Below are 17,756 nucleotides of genomic sequence, written 5' to 3' on the forward strand. Positions count from 1 at the left end.
CTTCCTTCTTCCTCATCACTGTGTTGGCCTCCTCCGAGTGCCCTGCCCTCCGTAGGAGAGGGACTCCCCGCCCCTGGCCCAGGCGCTGCCTGGGGTGTGGGAAGGAGAACTGAACTCTGGGCAGTGGAATGCCAGAAACCAGGGAAGGAAGTGGGTGGGTGGGAGGGCAGGAGGGAAGATAAGATGTGGAGGGCGGAGGAGCCTGCTGAGGAAGGCCCAGCCCTGTGGGTAGGGGTGGCCTCCTTGGGAGCAGGAAGAGCAGAGACCAAAGGACCAGCAGGTGAAGAACTTCCTACCAGTCCTTGGAAGCTGCCAAACGGGTGGGAGGGGGCAGCCTCTGAAGGGAGGGGGCTCCCATCTTCCTGGAATCCAACATGATATGCACTACTTGGTGTAGAGGGGATTCGGAAATTGAGCAGGAGATGCCCTTTCAACTCTGATATTTCAAGAATCTGAGCTGCTGTGATTAAAAACTCTGGAGTATTTTGAAATACCTTTGATTCTACCATTTTCAATTTTGATTTAGCAAGGTGACTCAGTACTCTTTTTTGCTCTAACCTGCTGAGAAGGAGGAGTGGGGGCTGGGATCCCCTCCTGGTTTCAGATAAGATGCCGGGAAGAGGGTCCTTGAGGGGAGTCAGATGGGATGGCCCTTGTCCTTTAGTAGCTTAAGGTGACACAGAGGGAACCATAGACAGGTAGAGAAGACAGTTCTGCTCCTGCCTTGTTGTGTGGCCTTCTGCATGTCACTTGCCCTCTCTGGCCTAGGTCAAGCCATCCGTGCTGAGGTGCTCTCTCTGGGTTGGTCTAACTTGGGCATTCTGAATCTCTGCTATGCACAGTTCACCCGCTCCAGGTGGGGGTGGCCAGGCAGGAGCCAGAGGGTGTCTGTTGGTTATGGAAAGAATGCGAGGGCAGGAGGCCCAGTGGGTGGGGTGCCCGGCCCGGGCAGCGGGCAGAGGGCAACATGAGATCATGTAGTCTGGGCCTCCTGGTCCAGCACCTCTGGGGATAAGAGGCTCTCCAGGCCGACCCCCAGGTCAGACCCTCCCCTAGGACCTGGACTCAAAAAGTCAGGTCACCCCCCACTCTTTCCTCCCCCTGGCAAAGGGAGCAAAATTAGGACCAAAGGGGTAGGCATTGGTCCCGTCTCATACAGCAAGTCCAAGGCAGGCACTGTGCCCAGGCTCCTGCTTGGGGGTTGGGGCCGAGGGGTCCTGTCTTCACTTCTTGACTATGTTAGAGGCCAGAGAGGGATATGGAGAGGGGGCTCATGTCCAAGCTGAGTCTGTACTTCTGGATGTAGGTGACTCTTTTGCATGTTCCCCAGGGCAAAGGGTTGGCAGGGGACACAGCTTGCTTCTCCCCAAGGTTCTACCTCAGTTCAGAAGCTAAACCTCCTCAGGGAAAGACTGGGCAGGATACGGAGGCCTGGGCTCCCCCAGACAGACCAGCCTTCCCATCCTCCTACTATCTCAGGACATAGGCTGGGATGAGACTGGGGTCACCAGGTCTCCACAGGAATGCACCACAGGGAACAGTGCCCGGCAGAGGCCTCTTTCCCTGACCCAACTGAGAAAGAACGCCCCCGCCCCATGCCGAATCTGCTTGTCCTTGTCTCTATAATTGTCTGTCTGTCTCTGTGTATCACACACACACCCTGAGACATAATGACCCACAGAGGCACAGACCATCGTATGAACCCACACAAGCTCCTCCTTCCCTTCTTCTCACCCATGTCCCCATGCACGGGACCTTTTCTTCCTCCCCTTTCACCCATAAGACAGCCTGAATGCGCCAGGACAGACCCTCTTTCCTTCTCCCCGTGGCTCAGTGGGTTCCAGGCTGGGGTCTGGCAGGCATTGAGGGGAGGGTCCCTACAGCTGGCCAGGCATTTTCCCAACCCCTCTGGCCACAGTGAGCCCCCACCCTGCAGGTCCCCCTTCCACCCTGGCTCTGGAGTCTGTGGGAACCAGACAGTTGGGGCTGTCCAGCCGGGCTCGCTTCCTCCCAGGCCCCAGGGGACTTGCTGAGGGAGGAGGGAGCAACAGAGACTGAAGTCAGTGTGGCTGCCTGCCCAGGAAAAGCCTCTGGAAGGGACTGGGATGCCTGTATGATGAAGGGGTCTCCAGCCCCCAGGGTGTCACCTCATGGGACATAAGACCCTCCAGGCCACCGCATCAAGACCAGAAAGGGGCTTCTCCAGTCTTCCTGCTCTGTTCTTCTCTCTCTGTGCACATGACCCAGATGGGAGACTGAGGCTCCAGAAGGAAGCCATTTGCCTCAGCAATTCTGGTATTAGGGGGTGTGGGGACAGGTTTCTAAGTCCATTCCTCTGATGGGGCCACAAATACACCCATTCCTCCTGCTTCCGCAAGCGGGCGGCTGAAGAAGGCCAAAAGTCAAGGCTCTGTCTCTTCTGATCTGTACCCAGGACAGCCGCCCCCATTTCCCCATGAGAGAAATGCTTTCTCAAAGAGTCACCAGGCAAGCTGAGAGCTGGGGACTCAGGGAGGCCCCTATTCCTGTGGGAAATCCAGACAAGAGGATTCCTGCCTGCCTTTTGAGACTTGCAAGACATAACGGGTGCCTTTTTAGCACTGGCATTCCAAACCCGCTTCCCTGTTTCCACTAGCTCTGCTCCTGCTCTATGTGGCAACCCTGCATCCTCTCTCAGACCTCAGGTCAGGAGCCGGGGGCAGAGCTCACAGACCTGGTTTTGATTTCCTCTCTGCCACTCACGTGCTTGCTATCTGGAGTTGGAGCTAGTGAGCCCCAAACTCTCCGAGCCTCAGTTTCTGCCACTATAAAATGGGGATACCATTCCGTTATCACACAGGATTCAGTGAGAGGATATATATAAGCCCAGGACAGAATAAATGCCACAAATGGTCAGTTATTCTGACCACTCATGATGGGGGCAACTGAGTCACAGAGTTTGGAACTGCAGAACTAGGATAGCCTCACCTCCTGCCTGGTGTCTCTCTTGGTTACATCCCTCCTCTCTCTCTCTCTGTCTCCCCCATTCCTTGTTCTCCCTTCCTCTGCCTTCCTGGGAAACTCCCTGAGAAAGTCCCCAGCAGGAGAAGGCCTCATGTGGGACATTTCCATCCAGGATCCCCCACCCCTGCCGCATAACCCCACAACCGCAGCCATCCAACACAGAAGAACCAGGTGTCCTGGCCCTTATCCCCTAGCCATTCAGCAGACTGGTCCTGATCATCACACTGGCTTTATTGGCCCTGAGAGCCACAGAGTAAATACCAAGGGGTCTCCGCTTCCCCTCACCCCCAAGTCTGTCCAGAGGCCCTGGGAGCTGGCTGAGTGTTCACCATCCAATCTTGGCTTCCTGTCCCAGTGTCACTGGCTTGCCAGGCCTGGGTCCTTTGAGAACTCCCCAGATCCTAGAGTCAGGCTCAGCCTGGAGGGTGTAGTTGGCAGGGGTCCAGCAGGGACTGCCCAAGGCCAAGCTCGCTTCACTCAAAGAAGAACATTCCTGGTGTCCGGTATAAGCAGGGGGTCAACCCCAGTGGGTAGCCAGAGCCTCCCTGGACAGGGAAGCTGCCAGTAACCCAGGGTTCCTTGGGGTCAGCTGGCAGGGGCAGCGGGGCCCGCAGTGAGGCTGGAGGCGTGGGAGGTGCAGGGGAGGGGGCTGCTGAAGCTAAGAGGTGCTCAAGGCCTGAGTCAGTCCCCATGCAGAAATTTAGGGCCTGCAGCCGGCACTGGTAGCTGCTCCCGATGCCTGCCTCAGGAGTCAAGATGGGTGTAGGAGCCTTACTAAAACCCTCAGCCTCAGAGAAGCCAGCAGAAAAGCCAAATGCTGGGCGTGGAGAAGACGATGTGGCTGCAGGGAGCTCCCCTGGGCCTGCAGGTTTGGGCATGAGCATCTCTTTGTGTTCCGTGGATGGCCGGGGCCTGACGTCGGTCGTTGCTGGGCACATGCTGGCTGGCAAGCCTCCCACCAGGCTCCCAAAGCTTAGGCCCTTGGGCTCTGAAAGCTCCGCCAGAAACGGGCACTGCCTGCCAGCAGTGGCGTCGGGGACTCCTGGGTCCTGGCTGGTCACTCTGAGGGGTCCACGGCGTGCCTTGGCAGAGCCCTTGGCGCCTTCAGTACCTGCCCGCCGGGTGAAGCGTCGGCGTCGGCGCAGGAAGCTGCCGTGCTCGAACATGTCGTGGCAGTCCGGGTCCAATGTCCAGTAGCTGCCCTTGCCTGGCTTGCGGTCATCACGGGGCACCTTGACAAAGCACTCATTGAGTGACAGGTTGTGGCGAATGCTGTTCTGCCATCCAGGCCGGTTGTGGCGGTAGAAGGCAAAGCGGCCCATGATGTAGCGGTAGATGCCGCTCAGTGTGGCCCGCTGCCCTGGGGAGCTCTGGATGGCCATGGCGATCAGGGCTATGTAGCTGTAGGGAGGCTTGGTTGGCTCGGTCGCAGGGGCCAGGGGCCCGGGTGGGGGCTGCTGCTGCATGCTGGCTGGGCTGGCCTGGCTGGCGGCTGCTGGGACCACAGGGGCCAGGCACGGGAGTCCAGGGCTGGTGTCCGGCACAGCCGGCCGGGCTGGTTAAAAGGCCCACTGGCCCAGCCTCCCAGCCTGGAAAGGCAAAAAGGGGTGGGCCCGCCAGGCTGCCCTCCCTTCCTCCCTGGCCCCCCTCCTCCAAGGCCCAAGAGAGGCGGGCAGGAGAGGCCAGGACTGGGAAGTCGTAAGCAGCTGCCAGGGGTGAGGAGTTGAGAGGGAAGGGACTAAGACCCTCAGCCCACATGTGCTGGGTGGTGGTGGCTGGGGAGGGACAGGATGTGAAACTGAGGGAGACAGAGACAGAAACAAAAAGAGACAGAGGCAGAGATGTAAAGAGACAGAGATACTGAAAAAAAGACAGAGACAAAGACAAAGAGAGGTAGAGGCATAATGAGAGACAGAAACACACAGAGAGACAGAGGCAGAGACATAATGAGAGAGAGAGAGACAAAGATATGGCAGAAAAAACATATGCACACATGCATGCACATAGTATACAGAAAAAGAATCACTGAAAGAGAAAGAAAGAAATCTACAGAGATAGAGAGAAAATAGGAGATACAGAGAGAGACACAAGTACAGACACAAGAGAGGGAGGGGCAGAGAGACAAAGAGACACTCATCTCCAACAAGAGACTGGAGAGGTAGAATCTAAGAGCTGAGTTAGACAACTGGGTGTCTCCATGAGAAAAGCCACAGGGGCCTCTCGAGTCCCCATCTCCAGTTCCCCTTTACTCCTCTCCTCCTTCTCCCAGGTCTGTGGCCTACTCCTCCCCACAGTGCAGAGCCCTTGGGGTCACACTATTCCCTGCCCTCCTTGCACTGGGTGAATTCCAGCAGGCAGTGGGAGGAGGGAAAGTGGACCTAGGATAGTGATGAGAGGCGGCCAAACCTGGTCTGCTGAGTACCAGCGCCCTCTAGTGACTAGTGTCGGGGAGGACAGCCATCTGAGCAGAAACATCACCCCCACCACCCAAAAGGTCCCTGACTCTGACTGAGCCTCCGTTTTCCATCTCTAAAGTAGAGCTGGTGACTCTTCAGCTGTCTGGGCTGTGGAGAGGAGACAACAGGCTCCCTTACATGGAATCCAGTGCCCTCCAAGAGCTTAGCACAGAGAAGGATACGGCTGAAGACTGTCACTCTGAACTGAGGTTCCTGCCAGCTACAACCTTGGGCTAGGGGGACAATGAAGCCCAGGACAGACATCAGGCCTTCTGAAGGATGAGACAGCCTCCTCAATGCTCTCCCACCCACAAGTAACCAAGTCAGAGGGCATCTACTGTACCACCCTCCATGCCAGGCCCACTCACCTCCCCTCTTCAGCAACCCTGCTCCAGAGGCCTTCATAGCTTCTTTTGAATAGATGAGGAATCTAAGACTCAGAAAAGTTAAGTGACTTGCCTAAGGTCGCACAGCTAGTGAGTGAAAAAGCTGGGATTTCAACCCAGTATTCTGAAACTCCTTACAATCACCTCTCCTATGAGGGGCAGGGGTATAGGACAGTCACTGTACTCCCAACTGGCTGTGAATCCCAAAAGAGTTGTTTAGCTCCATTCCCAGTGTCCAGCATTGGCCTGGAACAGAGTAGGCGCTCAATCAACATTAGTTGAATGAAGTAAAAAAAAAAAAAAGTGATTTAATTGACTTCTGTCCTTTGTTGAATCATACAGTCTCACCCCATAAAAGTAGCTTATTAATGTATCACTAAAAGAGATTTATTATGTTGCCACCTGTAAGAGGCAACATAATAAAGTCAGAAATCCTGAAAGGAAAAAAGGTCTGCTATCTGGGCCTAAAAACAGTGAATTACTGACAAGGCAAGGTCAATTACCTTCATGGTTAAGGGGCTTCCTCCCAATTCTCAAGGACTCCCTACAATTTACAGTTTGCAAAGATTGAGGAGAAGCTGGACTCCTGGCTCCCACTTTGGCATCTGCCTCAGGGTTCTATTTGGCAGCCTGCCTCAGTTTCTCCAAAGACAGTATCTACTGGTGCTGGTGGTTCAGGGGTTAGCATCCAACCTGAGTTTGGGCCAAGTCCTCTGTTTTGGGACCTTTCCCCACCCCACCCCCCATTCCCAAAAAGAAGTGAGATGGGGCACTAGATGACCCTAGTGGCAGGCAGGAGGAAAGGTCTGGAAACTCAGGGTCCCTCAGAGCCCTGGCAATTCTGTTATTGGTTGGCCTCACTCTAAACAATCCTGAGGATCTAATTATTGGTAAACTCGGCTTTAAGCAAAGCTTATAATGGATCAATCACAGGTAAGGTCTGCTTTAGGTAAACTGATACAGGCATGTTGGGCTTTCAACAAAGAGATAAAGTCTTGTTCCTTCTGCCCTCATCGCTGTTTCCAGAATCTCAAGGTCAAGTTTGTTTTCCACCTGCTGCCCCAGGCTCAGCTGCCAGGCTGGCTGCCTACACGATGCATTCCAGGGTTCCATCTCTTCAGCTGAGAGGCCAAAGTCTGCGATCAGCTTCTGCTATCAGTGGGTGTGGGGAGGCTCCAAGTCTACTGGCTCAGTTTGGGCAGGGCTGGGGTAGGATCTGCAACCTGTGGGGGGCTGCCTTTAGAGGGTCAGAGAGGTGGAAACGGATGCTTAGGGCTGACTGAGATGTGTCATTAGGTGAGTGATGTGGTTGGGGATGAGGGAACTTGCCGCTGAGGTGACACTGTGGCTGTGGCGCTTCGAGTGCAGGAGGAGCTCTCGGGCGAAGACTGGCTCCACCTGCCAGAGGATGGAGGGTGGGAGGCGATGAGCCAACTTTCTCTGTTATTTGCCCCCTATGTACCCATGAGAAGTCACAGCCCTACTGACAGCCCCCTTCCACATGCATTTTACATGCAGAGTCAAACAGCTGGTTTGACTGGGGCAGAGCTGGGACTAGAGGGAGCAGTGAGGGATTTCAGGAGGGGATTGGAGGGTATGGTTCTCTGCTGGGGTGGGAGGTGACTCACATGGGCCATGATGAGCCTCTCCTCAGGCTGGTCCCGGGGTCCCGGGTATTCCTCACCAAAGCACAGACGGATCTGGTACTCAGGCTCCGGGCAACCATCCTGCAGGTGGGCCCGCAGTTCTACGGGCAAGGAGACTGTAGGGGCTGGGCCAAGACGGGGCATCCTACGTGATGCCCAGCTGTGCTCTTATCCTATGCCCACGTCCCGTAAGCCCACACCCCCATTGTGCACCTATGCCCTAAGCCACTTTCATATCCGTATGCTTGTTTCATGTCCTACATCTGTGTCCACTTCCAGTGTTCATGCCCCTGCCTTGTGTCCCATGCTCACTGCCATGTCTTTATGTCCACTGCCACTCACCTATGCCTATCTCGTGCCCAGTGCCCCAATGTTCACTCTATGCTAGGACAACACATGTACCTAAGTCCTATGAGTATGCCCTACACCCAATGCCCAGACCTGCCCCACATGCACATCCCCTGCACACCTAAGCCCATATCTGTGCCCAGCCCTCCCGATGCCCGGATTTGTTCCCATTCCCAGTGCTCTGTGTCATGTCTTTTGTTTCATGTCTTTTGTTTGCCCACTGCCCTATGCCCACATCTCGGTGTGCCCATTCTCCTCTGTCCCTGTCCCTCTGCCCACTCTTGTGCGCAGCCGCTCTGCTCTGCACCACCACTGGCCTCATCGTGGCGCCCTTACCCTCGAGGAAGCGGCGTGTATCCAGCAGCTGGCAGGTGTGCTCGCGCTCCAGTTTGTTGGGCTGTGAGCGGTGCGGGGCCAGCGGGCCGCACCAGTAAACGCGGCCTTGGCACAGGCGCTTGGCGAATACGCCCTCGGGAGCCACCCACAGCAGCACGCCGCGCTCCAGATGAGGCAGCAGGCGCTGCAGCACAAGGGCGCCGGGCGGCGGCTCCGGGAAGCGAATCTGTGCGACGCGCGGTAGCGGCCCCAGCAGGCGCAAAGCCGCAGCGGCGGTTGTCTGAGGGCTCAGATGGCAGCCTTCGGCTGTGCGCGCGATTGTTTCACGCACCAGCTCCGCGCAGTAGAACAGCCGCACGTGCAGCCAGCAGTCTGCGGAAAGGAGAGAAGGGGCGCGCGCTCAGGGCAACGGCTGCCGCCTCCATCCCCACAACAGGGCTGGGGACTCAGGTTCCCTCCGGCCCCCACCTCGGGAATTTGGGCATTTTCTCGCGATAAGTGATAATAATTCTAATAGTGGTAATGGTGGTAAGTAATTGCAGTTTCAAGTATAAACAAACTGGTAGCTAAGCTTCAAAAGCATGGGATCTAGGGCCATCTGTACAATGGGGGCATGACACTGAGGCCCTCACAGCACCAACCTCTGAGATTTTAGGAGCTTTTCCCCAGCAAATATTTTAATGCTGGTGGAAATAACAACAACAACAACAACAACAACAACAACAACAACAACACAGCAGCCTCCGATGTGAGTAGCCAGCAGTAAGCTCTATGGTTAGGACTGTGGGTTCTGCAGTCAGGCCCTTGGACTGTCACTCACTGCCACTTAGGAGCTGTGACCTGTTAGTAACTTTCCCAGGTTACTAGACATGTGATCTTGGGCAAAGTTCTTAACTTCTGTGTCTTGTTTCGGCATCTGTAAAATGGATGTAATGGCAGGATCTACCTCTCAGGGCTGTGGAGAGAGCTTAGAAGAATGTCTGGTATAAACTAAGCCCTCAACAAATGTTAGCCATTGCTGTTGTTATTGGGAGTCTGGGCTGGGTCCTTTGGGTAGGAGACAGAGGCTAGCTGCCCCTAACCCAGCCCTCTCCTGTTTTGCGCAGTGGTCAGAAGGGAGATTCCTTACCAGGGTTGCTGAAGTCCTCAGAGGGAAAGGGGCTCCAAGGTTGTGCGGGGTGCTGTGCCTGGTACCCTGGGGAAGGAGGAGAATCAGCCAGGCATCACCTCACCCCGGATCCCTTGACCCCTAGATTAAGATCTTGGAGGAGACTGGGGAGGAGGCAGGGGTGGGTGAGGAGACTCGGTCCTTACTGTGGTCAGCCAAAGGGCCTGGGAGCAGGGCAACTGGTGGCAATGAGCCCTGCTGGGCCAGCTTGGGGGGCTGCTCCTTGTCCTTATCCTCTGTGGCTAATCCAGAGCCAGCCTAAGCATCAGGAGAGAGGGTTGTGAGCGTGGGAGAGGAGTTCCCAGACTGTCAACCCTGGGGCAGAGGGAGGTCTGGGTGGACTGAAGCCCAGCTGGGGTTGACAGGGACTTTGAGGTTTCAGAGCTCCAAGACCCTTCCCCGCAGAAAAGTAAAGAGAGAATTGATGGAGTTGTTGAAGGTGATGATGTCAGAGATGAAGCTCACTGCGATAGGGAATAAAATGCTAGAAGTGAATAAGAGAGATGGGGAACAGAAGTGATGGAGACAGGGGAACAGAATGATGGAATGGATGCTGATGGGGGCACTAGGAACAGCGGAATGGACCAGGCTGATGGCAGTATGGAAACAGAGCAATGAGCTATCAATGATGGGGGAGAGATAATAAGGGTAATACAGACAGTGATGGAAATAGAGATGATGGGGGTGATGGCAACAGTGAGAGAGCCAGAGGCAATGAAGGGGAAGGGAATATAATGGTAGAACTGGATCTGATGGGGTGAGTGGGGACAGAGTGATGGATCTAATAATGGTAAGGGATAGGGGGTGAATTTGGACAAAATAGGGTTGATGCAGACAGAGTGATGGAGTTGAAGATGATGGAGGTGATGGGAACAGTGACAGAGCCAGAGATAATGGAGGCAAAGTGAATAGAATGATGGAGTTGAAAATGATGGCTGAGATGGGGTAGTGATAAGAAGAAATAGAGCTGATAGGAGTGGTGGGGATGGAGGGAAAGAGATAAATGTGCTGGAGATCATAGAGAGGGTGGTTTGGGTGAGAGATGACTGAGCTGGCAAGGCTGCAGGGGCTGGAAGGACACACTGACCTGGTCTGTCCTGCGTGCTGGCTTCATCACTTCTCCAGGGGGCTCCTGCTGGCTCTGGGGACTGTCCTCCTCTTTAGGAGAAGCACAAGCCCTGGTAACTGGATGGAGGAATAGATAGCCTATTGTTTCCTGGGCCCCGAGGGGAACCTCTCAACTGAGTTGATCCCAGACAAGAACACCCCAGCTCACTGCATGATCCATCTCTCTCTGGGCCTCAGTTTCCTCCTTTTCAAATGGAGAGATAAACTGGGTAGTTAAGGTTCTTTTGTGTTTATCTGCCCATGAGTTTAAGCTCAATAAGTCCACCATTTCCCATTTTACAGATGTGCAAAGTGAGGTCCTTACTGTCCAGAGAGCCATCCTTGGCCACTACGTCCAGGGGCAGGATGGTACCTGGGCCATGGGCACCGTTGGACACAATCCGGTAGACTTTGTAGGGGTTGGAGATGTCCAGCTGGCTGCGCTCACGCACCTCACAGAAGTCAGCACTCTTGTTGAGGGCACAGCGGAGCCGTGTCTTCCAGGTGGAGGGGTCCTCCTTGTCAGTGCCATCTAGGTGCTTGCCCTTGTATATGGCCCAGGCCTGGGGATGAGCAGGGGCACTTGGGGAGGAATAGCCTGGGGCAGGGGGCTGGCGTTATGCAAAGAGATGAGGGCCTGCCTTGCCTCTCACCCTTCTCTCTCTCCCTCTGACCCTCTGTCTCTCCACCCCTTCGTCCTCCCCTCTCTTCCTTCCTCCCTCCCTCCCTCCATCCAACACATATTCCTTGAGCTCCTACTATGTGCCAGGCCTGAGTTAGAGACTGAATGGGGAACAAGACAGACATCGTCCTGGCTCTCAAGGAAATCAAGTCTAATGGGAAAAGACATCTGCAAACAGCTCAATGGAAATAACTGTATTCCAAATTATGGATTGTGATAAATAAAACATAAACTAGATGATGGAATATAAAAAATAATGACCATACTATGCTATCTGGAGAACCATAAAACCAAATCTCTACCTATTGACACATACAAAGTGGACTCTAGATGATTAAAAAAAGAGTAAGAGGTAGAACTGTGAAATTAATAGAAGATAATGTAGGAGAAAATATTGTAGGGGCAGAGAATTCTTCTTAAATAAAATTTCAAAGGCATGAACCATAAGGCAAAAAAAATTACAATGTCTGAAATCAGCAAGGGCTCAGATCTGGAACAGAAAAGGAACTTCTGCAAATCAACAAGAAACAGAGAGCATGCCCCTAAAGAAAACATTCTCATCAAAGGACAAGAATGGGTAGTTTATAGAAGAGGAAACCAGAAGCCCATAAGCGCACGAGTACCTAAACTCATTAGTGTCAGAGAAATGCAAATGAACATACGAGATATCACTTGTAAGCTGACAAACCTAGCCAGTTGGAAAATGCCAAGAGTTGGTTGGGATGTGGGCACTGTTGGTGGGTGTGGAGTGGGTGCAGAGCTTCTGGATGGTCATCTGGCATGCCTAATTAAATTAAGTATAAACATATCTTGTGAGCAGAAATTCCGTTTCCAAAGGAATTCTCACAGAGGCTCGTGAGGGGACCAGGGCAAGGATATCCACTGCAGCATTACTTATGGTGTTGGAAAGCAGACTGGTGTCCATCCCTGGGAAAGTGGATAGAGGTGTGTGTGTGTAATGGATGTCGACTATAGAGTCTATGCAGCATCTAGAAGCATCTAGGAGCGGCAAATTAAATGTACAGAGAACAAGCATAGATATTCAGAGCATGATCCTAAGTGAAAAGTAAGACACAGAGGTCTACAACATAATATTGTATAGAAGGTAAAAATATACACAAAACAGCAATGCTCACTTTGTAAGAAAACATACAAACCCAGGATAATCATTAAACACCTTAGAATAATTGTTGTGGTCGAGGGACTAAATAAATAAAAAATATCAGGGACTACTTTAGAGAGGATGATGACCTCTTGGAGGAAATGGCATTTGAGATGAAGCCTGAATGAAAAGAAGGATGAAGTCTGACAGAGAACTGAGGGGTGTTCTAGGAATAGCAAGTGCAAAGGTCCTGAGGTGGGAAACATTGATCAACTCGAGGAAGGCCAGTGTGGCTGGGGCAGAGAGATAAAGAGGAGGGCGGTAGGAGAGGTCTTGTTTGCTTTGATCACATTCAGAGCTTGGAGGTATTTAACTGATGAATCACATTTAGTCATTGCCCTCAGAGGTCCCAGGCCATAGGAAACATAAACACCAAACAAAAGAGTCACATTCCTATGTTGGTGCCATTTGCCAGTCATGAGACCTTTTAAGGCTTGAATTTACTGTCTGTAAACTATATCATTGATTCCTAGTGTCACATGGTTGTGGTGGGTATAAGATGAAAGGTCTATGTAAAGTGCTAAGCACAGCATCTGGCACACAGTCAGTGCTGACTTATTGTAGTATTTATTCATTATATCAAGGATACTCTAACTCAAAGGTAACCTGGGCACAGGGCATAGGGTGCTACCAGCATGATGAGAGAGGGATCTTTATTTTGTTCTCTGCTGTATCCCCAAGCACTTAGAGTGCTGCCCGGTACACAGGAGACACTTAATAAGTATCTATGGAATAAATTGAGCTGGGCCTTGAAGGGTGAGTAGGAAGGTGCCAGGTGAAGTGACTGACATTCCTGGCAAGGGGAACAGCTTGAGTTAAGGCCTGGAGGTGTGAAAGGGCATGGTGCCTTCAGGGAACAGTGAACAGCCTGGTGTTGCTGGAGCTGAGTATGTGTGTCTGAGGGTATATGTACAGTCAATTCTCATTCTTCATGGTAGTTATGTTCTATCAAATTTACACAAACACTGTATTAGTGAATACTGAGTTGCTCCTAGGGAAAATACAGGGCTAGGTTCCTGTGAGCCTCTGGTCACACCGTTTTCATCAACTGATCAATACATAACCTTGTTTTATGTGTGTTTCTGTTGGACACTTTATTAATATAAACTGTCGATTCATTAACATTGAGCTCATAGCCAATAGTACAGTAACTCACACTTGAACGAAGCTTATCTGACACATAGTTTTGCTGTATGGCACATCACAGCCTTCTTGTGCGTAGCAACGCTAGACAGAACTTCAGCATTACATGTGCTTGGGGGCACATGTAAAATCACCAACAAAAAGCACAAAAATACTAAAAACGTGGCACTAAATAGATGTTGAAAAGGACACTTGTTTATAGCAGAAGAGCTGAAACAAGAAGGTAGAGCATCACCTGTTCACCCTCAGCTGGAACGTGCATGTCAGTGACTCAGATTTTTTGCTGTTCCACACGTGTCTTTTAAAGGCTACAAAAGTGCCCTGAGTATTGATTTTAGGATTACAAATTTTAATGAGTTTAAATTTAGTAAATTTGCAAACATGAAATCTACAAATAAAGAGGATCACCTATATGTGGTGGGGGAAAGAGGAAGAGGAATTAAGGAAGAAGAGACAGGTTGAAGCTGAATCATGAATGTCCTCAAAGGCCATGCTTTATACTGTGGGCTTTGAGCACCAGGAAGGCGTTAAGCCAGGGAGTCACATGTGTGTGTGTCAGTGGCCAGTTGAGGAATCAGTCAAAGCAGCCAGAAGGATGGGGAGGGCCAGTCCCCAGAATCTCTCTCCTCTGAACAGCACATAAGTCTTAAAGGACAAGCCATGCAACCACCTATTCGACACTTATTGAGTACCTACTTTGTGACAGAAACTGTGCTCCACCCTCAAGCAGCTGGAGGAGAGAGACCTATACAAGGGACTTATAATTCATAGGGGAAGTTGTTCCAGTGGGGAAAGCAGAAAGAATCAGGGATGACTTGGGAGAAGCACTGAACTGGAGCTTAATAAATACATTAAACAAATGAATACATCGGGGAAGACTCTTGAGGAAGAGATGTTTGGGCTGAACATGACGAAAAGGAGAGGGTGTTCCAGGCAGAGGGAACAGCATGTGCAAAGGTCTAATGGAGAGAGATACAAAGCATTTAGAAACTGTAAGAACTGTCAGGCTGGGTCTACACTTGGGGAGGGGAGGGAGCCGAGAGAGATGTGGCCAGCGAGGGGCAGTTCCTGCAGGGCTTTGAGGCCAGTGGTAAGGAATTGAAACTTCATTACAAGGACAATGGGGAGCCAAAGATTCTGAGTAGAGGAATGTCAAGGGAAGATTTCCCTTTAGAAAGATCCCTTTGGAGGACTGAGGGGAGGGCTGAGGGACAGGGGGAAGCAGGGGGCTCTGTGAATTCATTGCAGTTGTCCTGGTGAAAGATTATAGAAATAAGTCCAAGTAGATGGACTGAAGAGAAGTTCTGTGGGAGGAGCCAGTAGGCCTTGGTAGTGGAGTAGAAGGAGATTGGAAGAGAGGGGAGCAGACAGGGTTCAGGTGCCTGGTTTTGGGGTCTGGTTGGCAATGGGTGCCATTCTCCATTTTGAAAAACACAAGACGTTTGTAAGCATAAGCTGATCAGCGTGGTGTTGAGGATGTGCTGAGTTTGAGAAGTCTGGGGGCTGCTAGACCAGGAGGCTTGGGCTCCATGCCGAGGCTGTGGAAGGGGAGATTGGGATGTGAAGAGGGAGGTCCAGGAGTGAGTGTTGAGAGCTGCAGAATAGGAGAGGAGGGGATGGAGGCTGAGATGCAGGGTGAAGGGTGGGCTGGGAGGCAGAGATTCTGAAAACTAAGTGAGAGCGTTTCAAAGAGAATGGAGCCTCCCCCAGGGGTCAAAGAAATGACAGTGATGGCATCCTTGGATTTGGCACCTAGAGACACTGGCAGAATCCAGATGGGGTGGAGGAGGGGGAGAAGGAATTGGAGAGGATGCTGAATGAGGGAGCTGATGATCGGGAGACTGTTTCCAGGTGTTTCTTGCTGGGAAAGGAGAGGCGAGGCCAGAGCAGGGGAAGCTGGAGGCATTCATTGATGACCGTGGTAGTCTGACACGTGGTTGGTTGGTTGGTTCCTTGGTTCCTTATAGCTCATGGGAGAGATTCCAGAGTTTAAATATTACAGAAGGAGCCAGTTAGGAGGAAGTTAATGATTACTGAGGAAAGGGGCGGGGGCTCTCTGGAGGGGTCCCTGAGAAGATCTGGTGTTGGGAAGCACAGAAAATGTCCCTGGGTCCGCGGTTTTGGAGTGGGAAGTTGAGGGAGTTCCCATTGGTGGTCTCTAATCTCTCCTTGGAGAGGGAGGAGAGGCCCCTGAGAGGTGGAAACGGTGCAGGTCATGCAGCCGCGGTGATTCTGTTTCAAGAGGGTGTCTGAGGGTCTCCCATACACGGAAAACATTACCCTCAACCTAGAGACGACTGAGGCTAAGGGCCGTACGCATCCAGAGCCCTCCCGGGCCGGGCCAGACCGGCGTCCCGCAGCCGGCCGCCGTCCCCTTACCCTGAAGAGCGCTGCGTCCTGCTGCGCCTGGTACCCCTGCTTGGCTGCGTGCTTCCAGGGGATGCGGAAGAGGGTCTTGCCCGCGTCCTCCCAGCGCAACCCTGCGTAGCGCCCGCTCTCGATCTGCGCCACCAGCCAGTCGCGGAGGCGCAGGGGACCCCCGGCCCCCGCCATAGGTCGCCTGCTGTCGAGAACCTTCCCTTCCTCCCTCCGCCAGGGGTCACTGGCCATCGAGGATGCAGCGTCTAGGGGCCAAGTCTGGGGCCCGCGGCGATTGGACCCCAGCGCGAGGGGCGATCGTGGGGCCACCTGGGTGGTGCACGGAGGCGGCGAAAGCGAAAGTCTGGCCCGGCAGGTTTCGCTTTCCGTTTTGTCCCCTCTCCCGGGAGGCCCTTTCCTTTCGCCCCTCCCCGTGTAGCCGGCCCCGAGGGCATCGGGCCTTTGGGAGGGGGCAGCTAGAGGTGCCATAGGACGCCGATGCTCATCGGAGAGTGTGGCGTGGGGCAGCCCGAGCGCTGCCTGTACCCGGGCGTGGAGGGCGACAGGCACACAGAGGTGGCCTTTGCCCCACCCTGCACCTGTTTTCTGCTCTTCCCAGCCTACCAGAAACTTGTCAGTTTCTTTTCAAAACCTGGACTGTAGAAGATGGAAAGATGTCGTGCTTCTCAAACTAAGTCCCGTAAGAACTAGGAGGCCTCCATCCCCGATTTGCCAAATCAAATTTTTACAAGTTCCCCATGCGATTCTGATTCCAGGTGGCCACACTTGGAGAACTATATTTATCACCTTAAATCTTGGGAGTCCCCATTTACTGATGCTCACCACAGTGCTTGGCCTAGCTCAAGCCTTTCCTGCAGTATATTAATTTATTCTCACAACAGCATGTGAGATAGGTATAATTACCTATTTTATTGTTAAGAAGACTGTGGCTCGGAGAGGTTAAAGCCCTATAACAAGGTCACAGAGCTAGTACTAGCGGGTCCAGGATCCCAACCTGTGTTTCTCTGTCCCCAGAGCCCAGGAGCCTGAACAGTGCCCTGTGGGTACCTCCCAACAGCTACATGTGGAGTTTATGGATTACTGGTGGGGTTTATGACTCCCACCCCGAAAGGTATGCAAATTTTTTCATGTCTATGCATTTTTCTAGAGTTTGTATCTTTTATTAAATTGTCAAATGGGGTTTGTGATGTGAAAGAAGGTAAGTAGCGCAGACTGCTCCGCCCTTTGCTGTGTACATGGGGAAACTGTGGTTCCAAGAGAGAAACTACGCCCTCTGCAGCGGGCGCAGATCTGGGCACTGAGCCAGCATTGACCACAAGCTGGGAGCACTGTTCCTCATGTGTACCTGTCAGGAGGCCTTCATGCTCCGCACCCTCTGTCCCCATATTCCAGCAGACACCCAGTTCTGACACTTCTAGTCACAGCCAAGATTCAAACTCAGGCCTGTAGAGCTCCAATAGGGCACAAAGCATTTCATATGATTAAATACTAAAATATTCAAATAATAAAAAATAATTGCATTAAGGCAGAAGTCTTGAATGTGTCAGACACACCTATTTCTCTAGGTGGTGGAGTCGTAGTAATTAGGAGGATGGGGTCCATAGCCAGATGGTCTGGATTCAAATCCCAGCCCCACCCACTGGTGACCTTGGGCACCAATCTATTTACTCATCTGTTAAATAGCATGCCTACTTCATAGGGTTGCTTGAGAATTAAATGAGATGCAGGTAAAGTGTTTATCACATTAACTTGGCCCACAGTGAGTGCTCAATAAATGAGCGGTATTATTATTGCTGTTGTGTCAGAGGGTGGTGAAAGTAATGATGGAAGCAGGCGGAGCACAATGAAGGACCTGGAACATTAGATCGAGGTGCTTTGTTTTGTCCTATAGGTGATGGGGGCCATGGAGGTTTTTAAATAGGGGAAGACACCAGGGGAAA

At 52.4% G+C, this 17,756-nt stretch overlaps 2 protein-coding genes across 6 annotated transcripts; both read right to left on the reverse strand.

Annotated features, from left to right (window-relative positions):
• Window positions 1–3,216: 3,216 nt before the first annotated feature.
• Window positions 3,217–5,759, reverse strand: FOXS1 (forkhead box S1). Its single transcript, XM_039864035.1, has one exon. It carries the CDS (start codon window positions 4,467–4,469, stop codon window positions 3,477–3,479), a length of 993 nt encoding a protein of 330 aa, XP_039719969.1. The 5' UTR covers window positions 4,470–5,759; the 3' UTR covers window positions 3,217–3,476.
• Window positions 5,760–5,890: 131 nt separating this feature from the next.
• LOC120603521 (interferon regulatory factor 4-like) lies at window positions 5,891–16,209 on the reverse strand. 5 transcript variants are annotated; one of them, XM_039864030.1, is made up of 8 exons: window positions 15,817–16,209; window positions 10,776–11,061; window positions 10,431–10,528; window positions 9,490–9,601; window positions 9,305–9,370; window positions 8,176–8,547; window positions 7,474–7,616; window positions 5,891–7,243 (listed from the first exon to the last, which is right to left on the reverse strand). In XM_039864030.1, the coding sequence occupies exons 1-8, from the start codon at window positions 16,045–16,047 to the stop codon at window positions 7,115–7,117; spliced, it is 1,437 nt and encodes a 478-aa protein (XP_039719964.1). In that variant the 5' UTR covers window positions 16,048–16,209; the 3' UTR covers window positions 5,891–7,114. The 5 variants fall into 5 exon arrangements, with proteins under 5 accessions (XP_039719964.1, XP_039719966.1, XP_039719967.1 ...); XM_039864032.1 differs by having other exon boundaries at window positions 10,824–11,061; window positions 15,817–16,207; XM_039864033.1 differs by having other exon boundaries at window positions 10,776–11,013; window positions 15,817–16,206.
• Between the last annotated feature and the right edge of the window lie 1,547 nt (window positions 16,210–17,756).

This window comes from Pteropus medius, unplaced genomic scaffold (assembly GCF_902729225.1).
Source record: "Pteropus medius unplaced genomic scaffold, Ma_sr-lr_union100, whole genome shotgun sequence".
Classification (NCBI taxonomy): Eukaryota; Metazoa; Chordata; class Mammalia; order Chiroptera; family Pteropodidae; genus Pteropus; species Pteropus medius.

What these genes read in the sequence shown, in the direction of transcription:
- FOXS1 (XM_039864035.1), bottom strand. Translation starts at nt 4,469, where the DNA reads ATGCAGCAGCAGCCCCCACCCGGGCCCCTGGCCCCTGCGACCGAGCCA.
- LOC120603521 (XM_039864030.1), bottom strand. Translation starts at nt 16,047, where the DNA reads ATGGCCAGTGACCCCTGGCGGAGGGAGGAAGGGAAGGTTCTCGACAGC. An exon ending in TGAGGACTTCAGCAACCCTG is followed by an intron (nt 8,548 to 9,304) that starts GTAAGGAATCTC and finishes TCCTTTCCGCAG; the next exon opens with ACTGCTGGCTGCACGTGCGG. An exon ending in AGAGGCTCATCATGGCCCAT is followed by an intron (nt 7,244 to 7,473) that starts GTGAGTCACCTC and finishes ATCCTCTGGCAG; the next exon opens with GTGGAGCCAGTCTTCGCCCG.